The sequence below is a fragment of the Terrapene carolina genome, unplaced genomic scaffold (genome assembly GCF_002925995.2).
Source record: "Terrapene carolina triunguis isolate 2854851 unplaced genomic scaffold, T_m_triunguis-2.0 Scaffold136, whole genome shotgun sequence".
Classification (NCBI taxonomy): Eukaryota; Metazoa; Chordata; order Testudines; family Emydidae; genus Terrapene; species Terrapene triunguis.
In genome coordinates, this window is record NW_020664487.1 from 146,745 (window position 1) to 167,943 (window position 21,199).

At 43.1% G+C, this 21,199-nt stretch overlaps 1 protein-coding gene across 7 annotated transcripts in view; it reads left to right on the forward strand.

The window, feature by feature from the left end:
- The window catches only part of SEC31A (SEC31 homolog A, COPII coat complex component), a 67,202-nt gene that overhangs the window by 17,908 nt on the left and 28,095 nt on the right, over positions 1 to 21,199 (forward strand). For all 7 annotated transcript variants that reach the window (XM_026653301.1, XM_026653304.1, XM_026653306.1 and 4 more), the window contains exons 9-17: positions 951 to 1,112; positions 1,307 to 1,459; positions 2,823 to 3,053; positions 3,704 to 3,778; positions 8,317 to 8,367; positions 10,860 to 10,937; positions 12,219 to 12,285; positions 14,958 to 15,136; positions 18,462 to 18,588. In XM_026653301.1, coding sequence (XP_026509086.1) covers positions 951 to 1,112; positions 1,307 to 1,459; positions 2,823 to 3,053; positions 3,704 to 3,778; positions 8,317 to 8,367; positions 10,860 to 10,937; positions 12,219 to 12,285; positions 14,958 to 15,136; positions 18,462 to 18,588 — 1,123 coding nt within the window. The remainder of the gene's footprint in view (positions 1 to 950; positions 1,113 to 1,306; positions 1,460 to 2,822; positions 3,054 to 3,703; positions 3,779 to 8,316; positions 8,368 to 10,859; positions 10,938 to 12,218; positions 12,286 to 14,957; positions 15,137 to 18,461; positions 18,589 to 21,199) is intronic.

A 21,199-nucleotide genomic window follows, 5' to 3' on the forward strand; every position in this document is an offset into this window, starting at 1 on the left:
TGCCCCCCCCCCCTTTTTTTTTTAAAGCTATAAGGCATTTTCAACCAGACACTATTTTGTATTTGCTGTAGAAGTGGTAAGAATTAATGTCTGATTGTGTTGATGGAAAATTAATAGAAGCTTTAATAATTACATTCCTTGCAGGTTTTTAACTGAACAACTTTTTAAAACGGTGTGGATTCTTTATTCAGTAGACTTGAGTCTTTGATTAAAATCTATGGGAAGTAAACAGGTAGTTTTTCGCCCAACAGAGGGCTCCCGTAGTTACTATATAATACAAGAGAAACTCATTGAGTCATGGAAACATAGTTTTAAAATATGAATACATTTTCTTTGGCTATTTGAAATGTGCCCTAACACCTTCCTATGGATGTTGCCATAATGCAAAAAGACCCAAAACTGTGCACAGAACATTGGTGAAAGTCAGCATAAGTAAACAGGTTTCTCCCAAGGTTAAGCTATACCTCATTCTTCCAATCATGCCCTCGTTCCAAAGCAATCAGCCTTATGCTGTGCCCTGATCAGCAGCAGACGATGGCTCTGTTGAATCAAAGTGGGAAGCCAATGGTTCTCAGCTGAGAAAAATAGCATAATTTTCAATGGGATTTAGGCTGCTAAATCCCTTAGTTTTTGAAAAATTTACCCTAAGTGACTAGCCTAGGGTGGTGCAGGATGTCTGTGGCAGAGGTGGGCATAGAAGCCAGATCTCCCGAGTCGCATTCCATCACCTTAACCACAAAGCCATGATTCTTCTCTTGAAAGCCTTTAGCCACAGTTTTTAGCCTCTCCTTTCTCTCGTCCCATGGAGATGATTTTAAAGCAGGAGACCATAATCCTGTTTCAGAGTGTGGTTGCCCATCCTACTAACACGGGATCTTTAGTGACACATTAGTGTCTACAGTGTCGTTTATTATGTTAATACTGTTTCATCAAACTCTGTTTTGGCACAGGTGTTGTATGAGCTTCCCACAAATACCCAATGGTGCTTTGACGTTCAGTGGTGTCCCAGAAACCCTGCTATCCTTTCAGCTGCTTCTTTTGATGGACGGATCAGCATTTACTCCATCATGGGAGGGAGCACAGATGGTTTGAGGCAGAAACAGGTAGACAAGGTATTGAAAAACGTGAAGAGGAGAATGTGAAGTTGGAGAAGAAAATAGTTTGTTCCGTGTGACAATATTTGAAAATGGCAGAAGCATTGACTGCCAAAGTAGTGCACTAGACTGTTGAATAATTATCATGTACAAATATGTATCTTACGTTGAATACTGCAGGAAATATGCAATCAGTTTCTTTCTCTTTAAAGCTTTCATCCTCCTTTGGGAATCTTGATCCATTTGGCACGGGGCAGCCCCTCCCTCCGTTGCAGCTTCCACAGCAGACAACTCCTCAGAGCACTGTTCTACCATTAAAGAAGCCACCCAAATGGGTCCGACGGCCTGTGGGTGCATCATTTTCAGTAAGTGAGAGCCCCTTTGTAGGCTACTGAGTGGGCAAATTGACTTTGCGGTAACATTTCTGATATATTCTCTGCAAGCAGTGTAGAAAGGGTGCTATATTGCATTACAACAGAGCTTCACTCATTTGCAATAATGACTGGAAAGTCCACTGTGGAGTACCACGTTTTGCATTTGGCAGCCAAGCGAATAAATATGTTACAAAATAATTTTTATAGGTGCTGCATCACCATACACTTTAATTTACTTTGCTATGTGTACTTTAGTTTTCAATTACGAACTACACTGCATAGTAAATACACTCTATGTTTAGTAACAGCTTTGAAGTGTGTGAGACCTCTCTGCTGTTAAGTCTTTGCTGAGAAGCAGGGTGAGAATGCCAAGGTTCGTTGGTGTGTGCATATATTATATAAATATATATATTTATTTAGGATTATCAAAGTCACGGATTAGCCAAGTGAGATTTAGCAAAGTTCCACTGTACTTTGAGAACAGAGCCATCTGTTCTATAACTTCATTGTTCACTTACTTCTAAGTTACAGGTTTTTTAACTGAGAACTAGAATATACTAGGTTTTTGTTCTCTCAGTGTTGAACCCTGACTCAGAATAGATATCTGTGCCAAAATACTGATCTAGTCTCAGCATAGTGTTATCTGATTCATAGGTTAACGTGAAATTTGACATCTCCATTAGGGTATAATTAATGTTGTTTTGGAAACAATTCATATATCCTTCTAACTGTATTTTGGGATGTTGATTCCTATTAGCTCATCCTAGTTCTCCATTAGCTAACTGAGAAATTTGGATGTGTGTGGGTTTTTTGCTTTATACTATTTACTCATTTAAAGCCAAATCAGTTACCTTTTTTTTCTTCTTCTTCTTCTTCTTTCCCTATTATCCCAATCTTGGTTCTTTCTATGCCACTTTTATTTCTGTCTATCTAATCTGCCAGTTGTGTGCTAAGGTAGTGTTGCACATTTTTAGGTATGTTTTCAGGTAGCACTTATCATGCCATATGTGTATGCATAATTTTATTATTTAACAATTCTATCGTAGCAGCACCAGAAGCCCCAATCAAGATTAGAGCCCCATTGTGTTAGATGTGCAAATACACTGTCCCTGTTCCTAAGAGCTTTCAGTCTGAGGCTGTGATCCTACAAACATTTATGCAAATGAGTAATTTTACTACTCTTAGTAGTCTCAATGAGTTCAATGGGGCTACTCACATGTGTAAGTGTTTGCAGGATTGGGGCAACGAATCAAGAGAGAAAATGTGTGTGTGTGTGTGTGTAAGTAATATATAAATGGGTGTGCATTGTATAAATATGTTGTAATATTTGGTACATTTATTTATTAAATTACAGTTTGGAGGGAAGCTCGTTACATTTGAGAATATAAAGTCTCATCAACAAGTAGCTGAGCAGCAGCAGCACCACCACGTGTATGTGAGTCAAGTTGTTACAGAGAAAGAGTTTCTGAACCGCTCGGATCAGCTGCAAGAAGCTGTGCAATCCGAAGGCTTCATCAACTACTGTCAGAAAAAAATAGAAGCTGCCCAGACTGATTTTGAGAAAAATGTGTGGTCTTTCTTAAAGGTAATGTTTTTCAGATGTTTCTGAATTATTAACGGATTCCCCAGCCTCTTAAAACCAATACTAAAAGTGGTTCTCAGTACACGGTAAAACATTTTAAACAGGAAACACTGTGTAAAGCTAATGAGGCAATTTCTAGTTTGTACAGTAGAATGAGATTAGATTCTGAAAATGGTATCAAATAATCCATATACTTGATCAAAAGAGATTACTGGTGGCAGGACAAGAAATCTTTGAAATAAGGTATGCTTTAGTGTCTGCTCTTAAAAGATGTTCTAGCAGAAGCAAAGAGCTACAGATTCTGGGGAAGGTTTGACATAATTTAACCATTAGCCTAGTATTGGTACATCTTTATACTAGGTCAGGTAATGAGAGATTTCATTTGGTAAGGGAAAATATGCTTTCTGTTATTAGTTATGACGTTTTGTGTTTTCAGAATAAGAACTAAATGGAAATTGAAGAGGTCCAGTGACTAGACATAGCTATACTCAGAGGCCCAGATCCTCAGAGTCCACAATTAAGTTCTCCCTTTTTAACACATTTTGCTTAATCATTGATTTCCAATACATGGTCAGTTGAAATTACAATGGGGAAAATGAAATTAGGATTCAAAACATGCTTCTTTTGACTATTAGTTTTTTGTTTTTTTTAAGGTGAATTTTGAAGAAGATTCTCGTGGCAAATACCTTGAACTTTTGGGGTACAGGAAGGATGACCTAGGGCAAAAGGTAAATCTGCTTGAAAGTTGTATATGTATTAAGTATTTATACTGAGGAATATATTGAAATATAAAATATTAGAGACAGGGTCAGAAGTTGAGGTGCTTATATTATTTGGCATATGGATGGAGAGTTGGAATGGCAGTAACAAAACAGAGCACGTGAGAGGACATAACATTTTTCTATGTAGTAGTATCTTGAGGGTGCTTCCTGATAACTCAGTTAAAGCTGTATTATCCCAGAATGCAGTTATGACCCTGTGATAACTACTATATTACAATGACTATCCTATAAACTAGTGGTCTCCAATCTTTTTACGCCCAAGATCACTTTTTTTAATCTAAGGGCAATCCAGGACCTACCCCGCCCCGCCCCCTCTCTCCATCCCTCCCCCCCCCGGTCACTCACTCTCCCCCACCCTCACTCACTTTCGCCGGGCTGGGGTAGGGGGTTGGGGTTCGGTAAGGGGTGCGGGGTCTGGGCTGGGACCGAGGGGTTTGCAGTGTGGGAGGGGGCTCTGGGCTGAGCCTGGGGCAGGGGGTTGGGGTGCAAGCTCTAGGAGGGAGTTTGGCTGCAGGAGGGGGCTCCGAGCTGGGGCAGGAGGGAGTACAGGGTGCTGGCTCTGGGAAGAGGGTCAGGGGTGGGGCAAGGGGTTGGGGTTCAGGAGGGGGTTTGGGCTGCAGGAGGGGGTATGGGGCACTGGCTTCAGGAGCGGGCTGAGGGTTGGGGTGTGGCCTCCTACCAGGCAGCACTTACCTCCGGCGGCTCCCGGTCGGCGGCCGGTGCAGCGAGGCTAAGGCAGGCTCCCTGCCTACCCTGGCCCCACACCGCTCCCGGAAGGGGCCAACGCACCCCTGTGTGTGTGTGGGGGGGGGGAGGAGGGGCGGCACGTGGCTCCGCACACTGCCCCTCTCTGCAAGCACTGCCCCTGCAGCTCTTCTGGCCAATGGGAGCTGCAGGAGCAGTGCTTGCAGGCAGGAGCAGTGCGCGGAGAGAGACCCCTGGCCCCCCTCCCCTCCCGCCCCTGTGGCCATGCTGACCACTTCCGGGAGTGGCATGGGGCTGGGGTAGGCAGGGAGTCTGCCTTAGTGGCAGCCACACTGCACCGCCAGAGATCGCAATCGATCGACCAGTTAGTGACCACTGCTATAAACAGTACCCTCAGGTTATTTAAATACCACTAACTTGAAGACTTATTATTTAAGCACCAGCAGTGTGCTCATTGTTCAAGAAGATCCAGAAAAACACCGTATCTGCTCTGAAATTTTTATCTAGATACACAACACAAAATACCTTATGAGACCCTGGAGAAATTTCTGTCTAGAGCTTTTTATAGCAGTAGCAATATTTTTTTAAGGTATATATTCTCCTCTTGTTGTAAACACTCAGGTTGAAAATTTCAAAGCGGTCAAGAGGATTTAGATACATCTATTAATTTTAATAAATGTGTGTCTAATCCCCTAGACTGCTTTGAAAATCTGAACCTCTTTTTTTTCCTGTTAATAGGAATTACTCATGTATGTGGAGATGCAATTCAGTGCAATTACACATGTATAGTACATAGTTAAAAAAATTAAACCCTCTTTTCTGTGTCGAATTAGGATAAAATACTAAGAGAGTAATATTCTTTTTTTTATTTGGGTGGTAATAATTTTTAGGAAACAGGAAACCCTTCCCTCCCAAGAAGAACCCCAAAACAATCAAATCCATTTACATTCAGAAAGATAGATGTTTTCTCCACCTCTTGAAATAGCAATTTGCACTGTTTGGGTACAGTTCACCTCTTTCTAACCCAGAAAAACATCCTTATCTTGGAGTGACAGAGTTAAATCTGGTCTCCAGAAACAACTGTTGCCTAAGTAGGATACAGGGATAAGTCTTCAGACCAGGGCCGGCTCTAGGATTTTTGCCGCCCCAAGCAAAAACAGTTTTGGCCCTCCCCCCCCCCCGTTTTTTTCTTACCCCACCCCCGGCCCCACCTCAACTCCGCCCCTTCCCCAAATCCCCAGCCCTGCCTCCTCCCCCCAGGCTCTCAAGCCTAGGAAGGAGGGAGGGAGGGGGAGAAGCGGCGCATGCGCCACGGCCACTCGGAGTCTCCCCCTCCCTCCCAGGTTTGAGAGCCTGGGAGGGAGGGCGAGTAGTGGCGCGCGAGCGGCAGCAGCAGCGGAGGTAAGCTAGGGCGGCCGGGGCACATTTTTAGGGGCGGCATTCTGGCGCCGGCCATGCCGCCCCTAAAAATGTGCCGCCCCAAGCACCAGCTTGTTTTGCTGGTGCCTAGAGCCGGCCCTGCTTCAGACCCACAGTTTTTCATTCTTGTGTTTAAAATTGGTCTCTGGTGCCTGTTATCACGAAGACAGCAAGACACTTCAGACCCTCAAACCCATACTTTGATTAGGTGCCAGTTCAAAAATGCCTGTAAGTGTTAATGGTAAGGAATTTAGTGGTATATGTAGAGTATGTAAGTATGGTGGTATGGGACTTGATTGACCTTTTAGGGGAATTGATGTGCTTTGAAATAGAAAATGAGTTTTCTATGTCCATGCTCTGCATCTTCATAGTATCTTCTGTGTCTCTGCGTACACAAATCCTTGAAATCTGACGTTAGGGTTGCCAACTTTCTACTTGCACCAACCGAACACCCTTGCCCAGCCCCTTCTCTGAGGCCCTGCCCCCTGCAAACTCCATCCTCCCCTCCATGTCGCTCGCTCTCCCCACCCTCACTCACTTGCTCATTTTCACTGGGCTGGCTTAGGGGGCCGGGGTATGGGAGGGGGGTGAGGGCTCTGGCTGGGGGTGCGGGCTTTGGAGTGGGGCCAGGGATGAGGGGTTTGTGGTGCAGGAGGTGGCTCCGGGCTGGGGGTGGAGCTGAGGGGTTCGGAGTATGGGAGGGGGCTCTGGGCTGAGGCAGTGGGTTGGGGTGTGGGAGGGGGTACGGGCTCTGGCTGGGGGTGCAGGCTCTGGGATGGGGCCAAGGATGAGGGGTTCATGGTGCAGGACAGGGCTCTGGGCTGGGACAGGGGATTGTGGGAGGGTGCCCTGGGCTGGGGCAAGGGGTTGGGGTACAGGGTTAGCGTGTGGAGCCCCCGGCTGCCCCTACGTGTAGGAACCGGAGGGGGGACATGCCAGCTGCTTCCTGGGAACCACACGGTGTGGAGGCTAGCAGGGAGCCTGCCAGTCCTGGTGCCACCAACCAGACAGTCAACAGCTCAGGCAACGGTCCTGACCGGAACCACCGGGATCACTTTTCGACTGGGTGTTCCGGTTGAGAACCGGATACCTGGTCACCCTATCTGACGTGCTTTTCTGAGCTTGCTTTTCAAGCCATCGCCTTTATTTCTCAATGCTGTATTCTTCACCTTTTTCAGTAGAACAGTGTTGCCTCTATGAAATCTCCAGTTTGTCTTCCTTTAATTTTGACTAAGTTGGTGCAGACACTTTACTCATTTTTGTAATCTGTAGCACCTCCAAACTTAAAAGTGTGTCTGAAAAATAGCCAGTTTTCAGCAAAGAATTGCACTTTAAACTGAATCCATGTTCTCTATTGAGTTGAAACAATACAGAGTGACTGACTAGTCTTAGAGTTAATGACATCTTAACAACAACAAACAATTTATTCTTTAACATTTTTAGGTTCCTTACTTCATCACTAATATAAAAAGAGGAATTGGTGTCAGTTTGCCAGAATGAGCTTCTAGTAGCATGTGGCTTTATTTTATTATTTTTTGGTCTGGCACTCTGGCCAAACCAAGGGAACTTCTGGAATATGACTTTTCATTGCTGTATTTACAGTAATGTAAATAAAAACGAGAGTCTAGGAAAAAACCTGTGCATTAAGCTAAATGTACAGACTAGAACAGCCTCTAGGGATACTATTCAAGCTGTAGAACTAGAAGTAATCAGATGAGATTAGTGGTATTAGAAAAGCCATTCTGTCCAGCTGCTGGACTAATGGTTTTCAGTCTGTATTTTAACTCTTTATCTATACATTAGGTTGGGATTTTCAAAGGGATCTAAAGGAGTTAGACACCCACTTCACATTGAAAGTCAATGAGAGGTAGGTGTCTGCACTCTTCTGCCTGTTTGAAAATCCTACCCTGACACATTATCGTGTTGTGGTTGAAATAATCCTAACAAAATCCAGTTCCCCTAATCACTATAGATAGGGATTTCCCCCCCCTGAGAGCTGTGTTATAACATTATTTTTATTATTTTATTACTACAGTAGAACTCAGAAGTCCCAATCAGGATTGGGGCCCCATTGTGCAACACAATGGAAGACACAGTCTCTACCCCCAGAAAGCTAAAGTCCAAGAAGATTTTAACCTTTAGAAGCAGTCAGTTCCATCATGGTTTGGTTAGCATAGGTCTCAACGTAAATTCCTCTGCACAATGATCAGGGAAATGTTCTGGCATGGTTTCAACTCTCATGCAATCAGGGCCTTATCTTCATCTCCAACTTATGGTGACCTGCGAAATGTTAACACTTGCTACATACCCTAAAGTAAGAGAGGAAACCGCTTAACTAATAAATCTTATTTATTTTGTAGATTACTTCAGCTCTGAATAAAGAGAGTCTTGTAGATGGCAAACCAGAGGAGGTAAGCAAACAAAAACAACAAAAATATTTTTTGCCATATTAATATAACAAAAATGTGCCAGGTAAGAATAATTTCTCTTTTAACTCAATAGTTATACCAGAACATATGAAGTAAATTTACAATTTCCACATAAAATCCGAAAGTTCATATTTAAAAAAATCCCTGAAATCTCTGGCACTAGAACTGTGTGAATATCATTAGTTAGTTTATTTCTTATCACCCAGTTAGCAGTTAATGGTGTGTTTGTTTTAGGATCTCTGTCTACAGGGAGCGAAATTAATCTTGACATGAGTCTTGTGGGGTTTCTTTGCTCCTCCATATTGGTTGCTTTTTTAATCCTTTTGTAGTGTCCATTACAATGTTTATGTTGTCTGTGGGTGTAGAAAGGTGTCATCCTTCCTGTTGTCAGGCAATCTCTGCAGCCTCCGGATCATTAACAAAAAGAATTGCAACGTGTTGGGGGAAGACCCACCCTGGAAAGCACAGAGTAAACAACCTTCGTAGCTAGCCCAGAAATAAACAGTTCCTCTTCTCTCTTTCTCTCTGCAGTCCCACATTCTCAGCAAGTCACGTTTGTTGTAGGCAATCTCTACTTATATTGCTATTTCTACCGTCCCTTAAACATCTGGTAAAACAAAGTGTTGTGAACTCTGGCTAAATCTAATTCAAGATAGTAATTCACTCTAATGGGAGTTGCAGAGAGAAATATAATCTGTGGCGTCTAAGTGCCTATCACTCTGGAGACAGACAGGACGGGGAATCCTGCCCTTATCATATGGAATGAGGGAGCTGGGGAAGGGAGCTCTCGCCACAACAATGATCTAGGGACCGTCCAGGTCCAGGATTGTAGGGGTGGAAGAAGGCAGGGAATGCACTGCCAGGCAGCGTGCTTTGCTCCTGTCAAGAGGAGCAGTTGGTGGCCCTGGCTAGTGTGTGCTGTACATTGCAGGATACTGATTGAGGGGGCTGCCCACTCTTCCCAGAGTGAATCTGATGCAGCAGCAGGCCTGGAAGCTAGGCCCTTCTTGTAACGGGGTGCTCACCGTGCCCCACTGGGTTCAGCCTCCTGGCCCCGCTCCCCAATAAGTCAGGACCACTTCAAGCTGGTGCAACACCTGCACTCTTTATTCCTGTGTCCAATCCCCCGCAACCAGCTCCAACTATCTGTAAATAGATTATTGACAGGTTTGGCCTAGCACAGGCCTCAGTGGCAACAGGCTCCTGAGCGTACTCCTCTCTGCCCCCACCCCCCTTCTTCCCAAGTTTTTAGCCCCTGTTAATGAGGCGGGCAGGTGTGGCCATTTTCCAGGACAGTCCTAGCTGTGACCCAGACCAAACCCATTTCCCCTGATTGGGGTTGGGGTGGCAGGAGCTAATTAGGGTTTCCCCTGCAGCGCCTGGCCACACTTCTCCCCTAGCATACCTGTCTGCATTACAGAGAAGGGTTTGGTCCAATGGTTTAATTTTCAGCATGTGGGACTGAATCTGAGATTTCCACTTGTAAGCTTTCTTGTAAGAACGGCTTGCACTGAATACGCATCTTTTTTTTCTTAGTGGTCTAAAGTGGTAATGAAATATGCCCTCGCCCTACATTCTCTGCTTCACACTCTCTCCTTTGTCAGAGTCTGTTACAAACACTCTTCATATCATTATAGTGCACATGCTCTTTTGGCTACTATCAATAAGGCCTGGTCTACACTAACCCCCCAAGTCAAACTAAGGTACGCAACTTCAGCTACGTGAATAACGTAGCTGAAGTCGACATACCTTAGTTCGAACTTACCGCAGTTCAGACGCAGTCCACACGCGGCAGGCAGGCTCCCCGTCGACTCCGCGGTTCTCCTCTCGCCGAGCTGGAGTACCGCAGTCGACGGCGAGCACTTCCGGGATCGATTTATCGCGTCCAGACCAGACGCGATAAATCGAACCCGGAAGTTCGATTGCCAGCCGTCGAACTAACCGGTAAGTATAGACTAGCCCTAAGTGTCAAATTTAAAAAAAGGAGCTACATGTGTTCAGATGGCTAATTGGAAAACTATGGCCTGGTCTACACCTAAAAATTATATTTGACCTAGCTACATTGCTCAGGGCTGTGAAAAACTCCGTGCCCTGTGCAGAATAGTTAGGTCGACAGAATTCTTCCATCAACATAGCTACCATCTCTCAGAGAGGTGGATTGGCTACATCAGTGGAAAACCCCTTTCCATCGACGTAGGAAGCATCTACGGTGCAGCGGCTACAGTGGCGAACCTGCAGCGCTGTAGCTGTGCTGTTGTAGTGTAGATGTGGCCTAAGTGTGGCTCTTAGTGGGGAAAACCGAGGAAGTGAAGACATTTACATTTCTGCAAATGGAGTTCTGCTCTTGGCAGACTCGCTCTGTATATTGTTGGCTCGTGTTCCTTTTAATCTGTGTTCTTCAGTGCTGAGTGTCTTTCTCTCTCTCTCTCCCCTGCTACCTTTTTCCAAATGCCATCTTCCATTCTCTGCAAAAGGCTCTTGAAGAATCAGACCAATCAGTACAAAGTGATGATGAAGATAGCCAAGCTACTGAAGAGCCGTTCTTGGGAGAGGTAAGTGTTGTCTTCTGTATTAACTATGTTGGGTTATCACGCGCTTACCCACTGCCTTAACAGCTCATTTCCTTTCTAGTGTGTCTTTCTAATGTTCTGTGTGTGTGTGTATTGTACCTGTGCATATTTGCACAATGGCAAATGAGAGGGGACGTGGTCAATCAACAGTTTCTCTGTTCAGGTTTGGTCCACACTATGAAAAGGTTGAGAACTCATGTTTGAAGGAGACTTCCACTGGGTAGTACGCATTTCTATATGAATTTTATTTTAAATACCAAAATTAACATGTGGTGCATAGATTTTCACATCGGATTTGAGATAGTTGTTTTTTTTTTTTTTTTTCACTGAAAGATCATAAACGGTTCTATTGTAGAGGCTGCTGAATGCTTTGGTCCTTATCCAGTAAAGCATTTTTAAGCATCTGCTTAATTTTCAGCATGTGAGTGGTCTCATTTCAATGTCCAAAGCTAAGCAAGTGCTTAAATGCTTTGTGCCCAGGACCTTGTAGGATCAAGCACCAGATCTCCGTGCAGTAAAGTTAAGTGTTAGGTAGGTAGCATTAACATACAGATCAGCCTTTTTGTGGGGAAAAATATATGCTTATTTAAAAAGCAGTACATACCAACCTGATACATCATGCTGGAGCAATTAGACGCTTGGACATTGACTCACCCTGACACCTTGAGCAGGTAACTTTTTGGTTTCCCTCTCTGTAAAATGAGGATGTTATCATCTGCTATCCTCACAGTGGGCTGTGAGGATTAATTAGCTAAAGTTTCTGGAGGGTTTTTTAATTATTACTATTCTGTGCATTCATGCATGGAAATCCCAAGGCTGTACCTTGTTGTCCAAGTAATTGCTTGCAATGTCTAAATACTCTCCCAGGTACTTAAATGAACCTCTTCCCAGTGAAGTGAACCCTGACGTTTTTGAAGTGTTTTCCCCTAATTGCATCTAGTTTTAATAATGCTCATCAGTGATCTGTCAGCAGTGTGTTTTTATGTTTGTACATTTGCATAGCTAGGTAGATCACTGGGTACGTTCCCGACTTTTCCACAGTGCTCAGAGATTTGCTTTGTACTGGTGCTGGGGGATGTTAATGACATTGAGTAGAAAGACTGAGCATAACAATGCTCTTTCATTGTAAGTTAGTGGCCCCTTGGGGAACGGATGTAAGAAAGCATACCATGCCCTCCAATATACGGTGTATGTCTTCAAACATGGATTTATTTAGCCTAAACTTTGCATAGACTGAAAAACTGCACTTTTCCTCTCTATTAGAGAACAAAAGAGGAGACTGAAGATCTGACATCTGGAAAAGAAACGTTTAACATCTCTGTCAGTGGAGGTAAAAACCTGGTTATATTGATTTCATGGAACTTGCAAATATTTTTAATTGAGATACAGCAACTGTAGCATTACCTAAATTCTCTTTATATGGAGCCTTCTGCCTAGGGAATGTCAGAGAGTCTGTTATTTACCCGCATTTAAATTATTTGCACTTCTATATTAGCTTTCACCCAACAATCTCAAAGTACTACAACATCTGTGTTAGGAAAAGTAAGGAATTACACAGGGATTGCATCCCCCATCACTAAAATGCATCCACCTCTGGGTAGTTTATGACACCTTTTTAACTGCATATAGCAACACTACTTTTAGACAGATTGTTAGGAAGGATCCTGTACCAGTTGACACTGAAACTAGAAGAAGGATTTAGTCAACAGACTGTTGTTAGCAGAGTTCAGATTTGGTCAGGAGATGGGTGTTAACACCTCATTCTTACCAACACTCCCAGGGGATCTTTAGTGACCACCGAAGTTCAAGGCCTTTCTTGTACATCTCATCCACAAGATAGCACTTCAAGAAGCCCTGACAAAATACACTGGGTCATAGTTTCAGTACTGACTCAGAAAAAAGAGTGCTGCCTAGTGAAATACCAGCAGTACTTCCTATGGGCTAGTCTACACTACCCGCCCGGATCGGCGGGTAGAAATCGATCTCTCGGTGATCGATAAATGTTATACCAATAAAAACTAGCAGGATCTTATTAAAGGGGACAAGATAAAGATGCCACATTTATTATGATAACAATTTGATTTATGACCAATAACTAATATCTTAATCCTTATACACACACATTATACCTAATACCTATATACACACACACACATTTACACACACACACATCCATCAGATGTTCTGCAGCTGCTGCATAGTTACCAGTCCTGCTTGAGTCTGTGGCTTGAGTTTGCAGCTTGGGTTCGTAGCTTGTGGCGGCTAACTGGCCAGGAAAGCCGGGCACAAGGACGAGCTGGGTCTCTGTTGGGCATGCACCGATGCCCTTCCATGTTGGCAGCAGAATGTTACCCTCCTCCAAAGTTTTCCATCTCACCCATCCTTTTTGTAGGCTTTAGTTTGAATCCAGAGTCTATAGGTCTTGCTGTGTCACGCTGCCTCCAGGTTTGGTGATTGATCACCCGTCAATTGCAGCCATGACTTTCAGACTGGGACCGGGCTTTGATCTTCCTTTTATTGTACCTTTTCTTTTTAGGGTGGATTCTTCTTACTTTGTTAGGGCTCTTGTCTGCATCTTCAGCCGTTGGTGTTTGAACTCTATTTAATCAGGACAGGCTGGGGCTGGAGGTTGATTCCATCATCCATACATAACTCATTCACACATCTAAATTAAACTAATAAGATTACAGCAGGGTTTGCAAAAATGAAGGTTGCAGCAAGCCCTTACAAAATGGAGTAAGTGTTGTAAAATGGGGTTTGAATTACAATATGGCAAACAGTGAACAGAAGTTACAATATAGACAAGTATAATGGATGGCAAACAGTGAACAGAAGTTACACTGTAGGCAAGTGTAATAAATGGTGAACAGAAGTTACAATACTGAAACAGTGCAAGTCTCAGGCCTGGTCTACACTAACCCCCCAAGTCGAACTAAGGTACGCAAATTCAGCTACGTTAATAACGTAGCTGAATTCGACATACCTTAGTTCGAACTTACCGCGGTTCAGACGCGGTCCACACGCGGCAGGCAGGCTCCCCGTCGACTCCGCGGTACTCCTCTCGCTGAGCTGGAGTACCGCAGTCGACGGCGAGCACTTCCTGGTTCGACTTATCGCGTCCAGACCAGACGCGATAAGTCGAACCCGGAACTTCGATCCCCAGCCGCCGAACTAGCGGCCTGGTGTAGACCAGCCCTCAGTGATTTAAGCAGGAATTGGATTGATAGTGAAACTTACAAAGGCAGCTGACTGAACAGCTATGGCTCTTAACAAGCATCTTAACTGTTAATTAGCCAGTTATTGGAGTAACCGGTTTTATGAATGAATATTGTTTCATTCATAAAACTTTACTTATGAAGTTACATTAATAAAGTGAACAATTAAAAACAATTTCATTCATCAGTTCTACATTTATCGCTTCTCATCTAGACGGATAAATCGATCCCCCAAATCGACGCGCATACTCCCACCTCGTCAGGAGGAGTAAGCGCCGTCGACGGGGGAGCTGCGGCGGTCAATTTGCCGCCGTCCTCACAGCGGGGTACGTCGAATTCAGCTACGCTATTCGCGTAGCTGAATTTGCGTATCTTAAATCAATTCTCCACCCCCACCCCCAGTGTAGACCTAGCCTAAGACACTAAAGTACGTGATTCTTGGAGATCTCGTATCCAAGTACTGGTCTGGCCTGACCAAATGGGTTTGAGATCTCTTGGGATCATAGCACAAGGTGATAATGCTGCAGGCTTTTTGGCCTTGATTCAGGAAATCCACCCTATTGAGGACAGCACTTAAGCATATACGAAAGTGTTGTCTTGAATAGCAATGAGCTTAAACATGTGCTTAATTTTTTTCCTGAATCAAGGTCTTTAAGAAGAAAACAACCCAGCATCACACAGTGAGAGAGAAGCTGCTACTTGACTCACCTATATAACTGTATGTTTAATGCTTATTTTATTTTGAAGCAGTGAAATTTTTAAAACTAAATTATTCCTCCTGTTGCAGATGTTGATGGTTTGATTACCCAGGCTTTGCTGACTGGTAACTTCGAAAGTGCGGTTGATCTCTGCTTACATGATAATCGCATGGCTGATGCCATCATATTGGCCATAGCAGGTGGACAAGAGCTGCTGTCAAGGACGCAGAAAAAGTACTTTGCTAAGATGCAAAGCAAAATTACCAGGGTATGTAGCTTTTCAACTGAAAACTAAAACAAAATCTGTGTGTATAGGCTTTCAGCAGATTCCTGAAACTGTTAATGTTCTGATGACATACGACTTTCCTTGCTATCTATATACATTTGTTTCTAGGAGAATTGAATGTAGGGTAAATTCATTCATGGGATCTGTGAGTGAAAGTGTGTTTTTCTGTTTTGTGTATTGTTAAGCAGAGAACAGGTTTATTAGCTAGGACGAAGAGCAGCTTTTACTCTTTTTTCTACTCTCTCTCCTCATCCTTTTAAAATGTGTTGATCACATTGAGTAAAAAGAATCCTCGCTGATGAACAAGGATAAATATCTAGTTTAAACAGTGTTTAGTGTATGTGCGGTCTCTTATCTGGTCATCTTTAGCAAGTACTGTACTTACTCCAGCTGCAGCACTTATTATGTTAATTTCTGTCCAGTCAGTTGGAGTAGAGATTTTTGCTGATGTTTTACTTTACTGTGTACAAAGGTTATCTAAGAATAGCAGGACTAATCTAATCACATGACATCTATGAGACAGTGTGATATGGACACCTGGTTATTTGTACTTTTCAGCTTCTGCCTTGCTGGCAATGCTCCTTCAGTTCTTTGCCTCCTGCTGCTCACTTGCGTCAGAGGGTCAGCAGAAGGTGAAAGCAAGAGGAGCAGCCATCAAGACATACTGTTACCAAAGTTGGCATTTTGAAACTGACCGCGTATTTCAGTTCTTGCGTCTCACTGTTCCTTTGACAGGGAAAGGCATTTAACGGTGCAGTAGGAGGAGGCAAAATTGAAAAGAGCAGGTTTTTATCCTCATGCTAAGGTCCTGAGTTAGCAAAGCACTTAATCACATGCTTAACAGGGAGCAGTGGCTTCAAATGGGACTGCTCCTGTGCTTAAAGTTGAGCAGGTTACTCAAGTGCTTTTCTGGCTCAGGGCGTAAGGCTGCAAAGCATGACCAGCACTAACACACCATCTGAAGTCTCTAAGTGGCCATTCCCTATGATCCGATTGGGGCAAGGGCAGTTCCAATTTCTTTTGTCTGGGGCAAAGGTAAAGCGGGAAAATCTGTCCCCCTCTCTGAGACCTTTTCTAGATATTTTTAGTAGGCTTAAAGAACAGAAGTAGTGGTATTTCAAATACTCCTTTTGACAATCCATCCTTTTGGGAGACAATTCTGTGGAACACCAATCCCTTACCTATGTGTTGTGTTAGCAAATAAGTGATACATTTGTCATTGCACATTTTTTTTTTATTAGTTACTTGCCTTTGTTTTTCTTCTAAAGTCATACAAACTGTTTGTTATGCCCAATTGTGTTTCTTACAAGGCCCTTGTTCACTAAATATCAACACAGCTGCAGAGTAAATCAGTATTCCATCTGAAGTGGATGAGTAACTGGAGGGCAGAGCCAGAGGCAGGGAAGAAAAAACTGAATACTATCAAGATCCTGACAGTTTGGCTCAGAGGACAAAGGGTGGGGTTGTTCAGTTAGTGGACAGAGTGTTGTTGATGCAAGTCTGGGTTGCCTCTGCTTAGGGCAATCTCTTTCAACTGCAGTGAAGTAGGCTGCCAGGGGCGTAGAGTTTAATAAAATGGAATTAAAAGGTTTGATTGGCATGCAGTTTAGGAACAAAATCAGTGACACCCCTCACTTTGCCCTGTGTTGTGCAGAAGTTTTATAACTAAATTCTTAACCAAACAAAGCTAACCTTGTATTGTAAAATAATTTTTTAAAGCATCTGCATTGTCCCTAATTTTCTGATTACTGTACCCGTGTGACGTTGCACTCAGGACACCCAGAACTGTGAGCCACCATGTTCCCACTCTGCCTTAGCAAGAGTGAGCGTGTTGCTGCTGATAAGGTATGTGTTAGCTTTCTGACACATCAGCCTGTCTGCCTTGCCAGCAAACTCTTCAGGACTCCGCCAGCCTAAACCTTGCCTTGTAGGTGACAATCAGTGAACCCCAGTTCTCAAGTTCCCCAGAGATGTCTCCCTGCAGTGTCCAGTCCCTCTCACTGGACACTCGCAGAAATTAAGTTCCCTGCCTGCAGAGAGACTATACACACACCAACATGTTAGGTTAGCTAAGACTCACACTTCCATACAACAGCACTGAGATGGTTTTGTAATAAAACAAGAATAAGTTTATGAACAAAGAACAGAAATTGAAGTGATAGTAAGCAAGAGAAAGAGACAGGTATGGTTACAAATAAAACAAGAAAAACATGCTATAAAGTAAAAGTGACTAAAACTTAATCTTTCTTTGCCTAAGCAGTTTTTGTATGTACATCAAGTTACCAGCATTCATAGCGTTTCAGACTAGGGGATCCAACTTTTACAGGCTCAAAGCGTGCTGTACCTATGTCTTCTCAGTGATGGGCACCTAAGGGGTTCTCTCCCTTTCTTGTTATAGACCATAACCCCCTGAAATGTATTCTTTGAAAAGTAAGCACAGAAGAAGTTCCTCTCCCCTGCTGCTTGTTCTTCAGGCTGAAGGCGCCAAGCCCCTTTTTTCACCCTCTGGTCCATTTGCTTTTTTAATTAGTTTGATCACTTTATTTACCTTAGATGCAAATGTACTTCTGTTGTACTTTGCTTGACCCTGGCAGACTGGTGAATCCACATTCCTTTGTCTAGGACAAACCTGTTTATCTGCTCTACTCAGATTGCTTTGTCTGAACACATTTTAGGAACATATTTCCAGCACACATATGTAACACTTTACACGCTACCCATGCGTACCTCACTCAGTAATGCTATCATAGAACCTTAGGGTTGGCAGGGACCTCAGGAAGACCAATCCCCAGACAGATTTTTACCCCAGTTCCCTAAATGACCCTCTCAAGGATTGAACTCACAATCCTGGGTTTAGCAGGCCAATGCTCAAGCCACTGAGCTATCCCTGCCCCCGGTGACAATCACTGCTAATCACCACTGTGTTACCAACTTTCAGAAAACCTCTTATTCAATACACGTTTATAGTATAATAATATTATATACAATAAGTTGATTCAATTGTTTATTCTTTGTGGTTCAGACCCTCTTTTTTCCCCCTGGGACATCTGCACCTGATCGTCACATCACGTGGTGTGAATTTTATAATAAGGGTACTTGCTGTCCTGTGTTGCCTTTGCCCTGGATTCTAAATTTCACTGGATCCATCTAAACATGAATTTACATAATCTTTCAGATTAGTTGAGTCATGGTGAAGTGTCTGTCCCAAATACCTTGGGGTTGGACACACAGCATAGATATAAATGATATGGTGTCAGAAATGGGAATTCTACAAAGACATCATTCGGTCTTTCTCTTTCCTTCCCAGCTCATCACTGCCGTTGTGACAAAGAACTGGAAGGAGATAGTTCAGTCATGTGATTTGCAAAACTGGAGAGAGGCGCTGGCTGCTGTGTTGACTTATGCTAGGCCAGATGAATTTGCAGCTCTCTGTGGTAAGAAAACTTGATAATGGATGTAATTTATTTTACTCAACTTCAGTGAAACTATGCTTTTAAATACTCCAAAGTTATTTTCCTTCAAATGAATTAATGTATTCATAATTAGTTCGTTCATTGGATTATTCCTTTATTTTGGATTATGGGAACTCATTGGAATTTTAAAGGAATACAATCAAGTTGAAATCAATACTCTATTATCTTTCATCTCCTACCCAACCAAATCTGTCTGTGTTCCTGGTTCAACATGCAGCTCCCCCTATTGTATCTGTTCTGTGAACAGACAGCTCTTCAGTCTCCAGGGATGTCAGTCCAACTCTTTTTTTCATAAGGCATTAAATTCATTGTTTTAATTTTTTGTAATAAAAGAAACATACCCCTCAAGGTGATCCATTACTAAATCATTGTACAATTCAAAGGTGTTTGTACATGGAAAGAACAGGTATGCTTCTTCACGGCCAAAGCAAAGCACAACCACTGTTATCTTTTCCTATAAGCCAGCAGTGATGACCATTAATATGAGAGCTGCCTCTGCTAAGAAAACAGTACATAATATTCTTTTCTTATGGGATGCCAATTAAAATGTTTCAGAAACATGACTAGATGCGGCAGAATTATCAGACAGATTAACATGATTTGTTGGGGAAGAGCCAACATGGCTTTTGTAAAGGAAAATCATGCTTTGCACATCTATTAGAATTCTTTGAGGGCATCAACAAACATGCAGACAAGGGTGTTCCAGTGTACATAGTGTAGTTGGCCTTTCAGAAGGTCTTTGACAGGGTCCCTCACCAAAGGCTCTTAAGCATAGTAAGCAGTCATGGGATAAGAGGGAAGGTCCTCATGTGGATCAGTAACTGGTTAAAAGAGGAAACAAAGGGTAGGAATAAATGGTCAGTTTTCACAGTGGAGAGATAAATAAAAGGGTCCCCCAAGGATCTGTACTGGGACCAGTGCAGTTCAACATATTCATAAATGATCTGGAAAAGGGGATAAAAAGTGAGGTGGCAAAGTTTGCAGATGATACAACATTACTCAAGATAGTTAAGTCCAAAGCTGCCTGCCAAGAATTACAAAGGGACCTCAAAACTGAGTGACTGGGCAACAAAATGGCAGATGAATTTCAAAGTTGAAAAATGCAAAGTAATGCACTTTGGAAAATGTAATCCCAACTGTACATACAGAATGTTAAGGTCTATATTAGCTGTTACAACTCAAGAAAGTGTTCTTGGCGTCATCATGAAAACAGTTCTCTGAAAACATCTGCTCAATGTGCAGCAGCAGTCAAAACATCTAACACCGTTAGGAACCATTAGGAAAGGGTTAGATAATAAGACAGAAACTAATATAATGCCTCTATATAAATCCATGGAATGCCCCCACATCTTGAATACTGCGTGCAGTTCAGGTTGCCCCATCTCAAAAAAGATACATTAGAATTGGAAAAGGTACAGGGAAGGGCAACACATATGATTAGGGGTATGGAACAGCTTCCATTTGAGGAAAGATTAAAAAGTATGGGACTGTTCATCTTGGAAAAGAGATGACTAAAGGGGTTTATGGAAGTGTTATTTACCCTTTCACATAAGAGAAGAACCAGGGTCATCCAATGAAATTAATAGGCAACCGGTTTAAAACAAACAAAAGGAAGTTCTTCTTCACACAATGCACAGTCAGCCTGTGGAACTCGGTGCCAGGGGATGTGGTGAAGGCCAAAACTATAACAGGGTTCAAAAAAGAATTAGATAAATTCCTGGAGGATAGGTCCATCAATGGCTATTAGCCAAGATGGTCAGGGATGCAAGCCCGTGCTCTGGGTGTCCCTAAACCTCTGACTGCCAGAGGCTGGGCCTGGATGACGGGGTTGATCACTTGATAATTACCCCATTCTGTTCATTCTCTTTGAAATATGTGGCATTGGTCAGTGTCAGAAGACTGGATACTGGCTTGATGGACCATTGGTCTGAGTGTAGCTGTTTTTGTATACAACCGTGTTAGCACTTTAAGTTGTTAAAGCACCTTGGAAATATTAATTCTCCCACCATGGCTAGGAGGAGGGAAGTGCTGTCTCCTTTCCACAGATGCCCACACCGAGGCAGAGAGGAGTTAAAGGCTTGCTCTTGCTTCTGTTGAAGTCAGTGGATGAAGGAACAGGTCCTTGAGACTCACCAAAGACCACACAGCAAGTCAGTAGGAAATCCAGGGTGAATGTAGAGGAAATCCAGCCACCCACACCATGTGTTCACTCCTGCATACCACGCTGTCTCACCTCGCCTTATTAGCATAATAAACCAATGGCTAGCCATGGTTACACCAGCCTTATGTTCTAAACCTTATTAACATTACTCACATGATGGATACTGCCATAGCTACAAGACAAAATATATTGTGCTAGCAAATCAGATTGCCAGACACATGCAAATAAACAGCAAAATGTAAGACAAGTTCAGACTAGCCCCCATCATTTGTCCCCTTTGGACACCTCAACACGTTGCACAATTAGTCTGTTTTCAGCATGAGTGTCAGGGAAGAGGGTTCCCACACTTTGGGTTCCTATGACTGCAGATAAACACTGAGCCACATTGGCCAAGCAGTATCAGGAATGTGT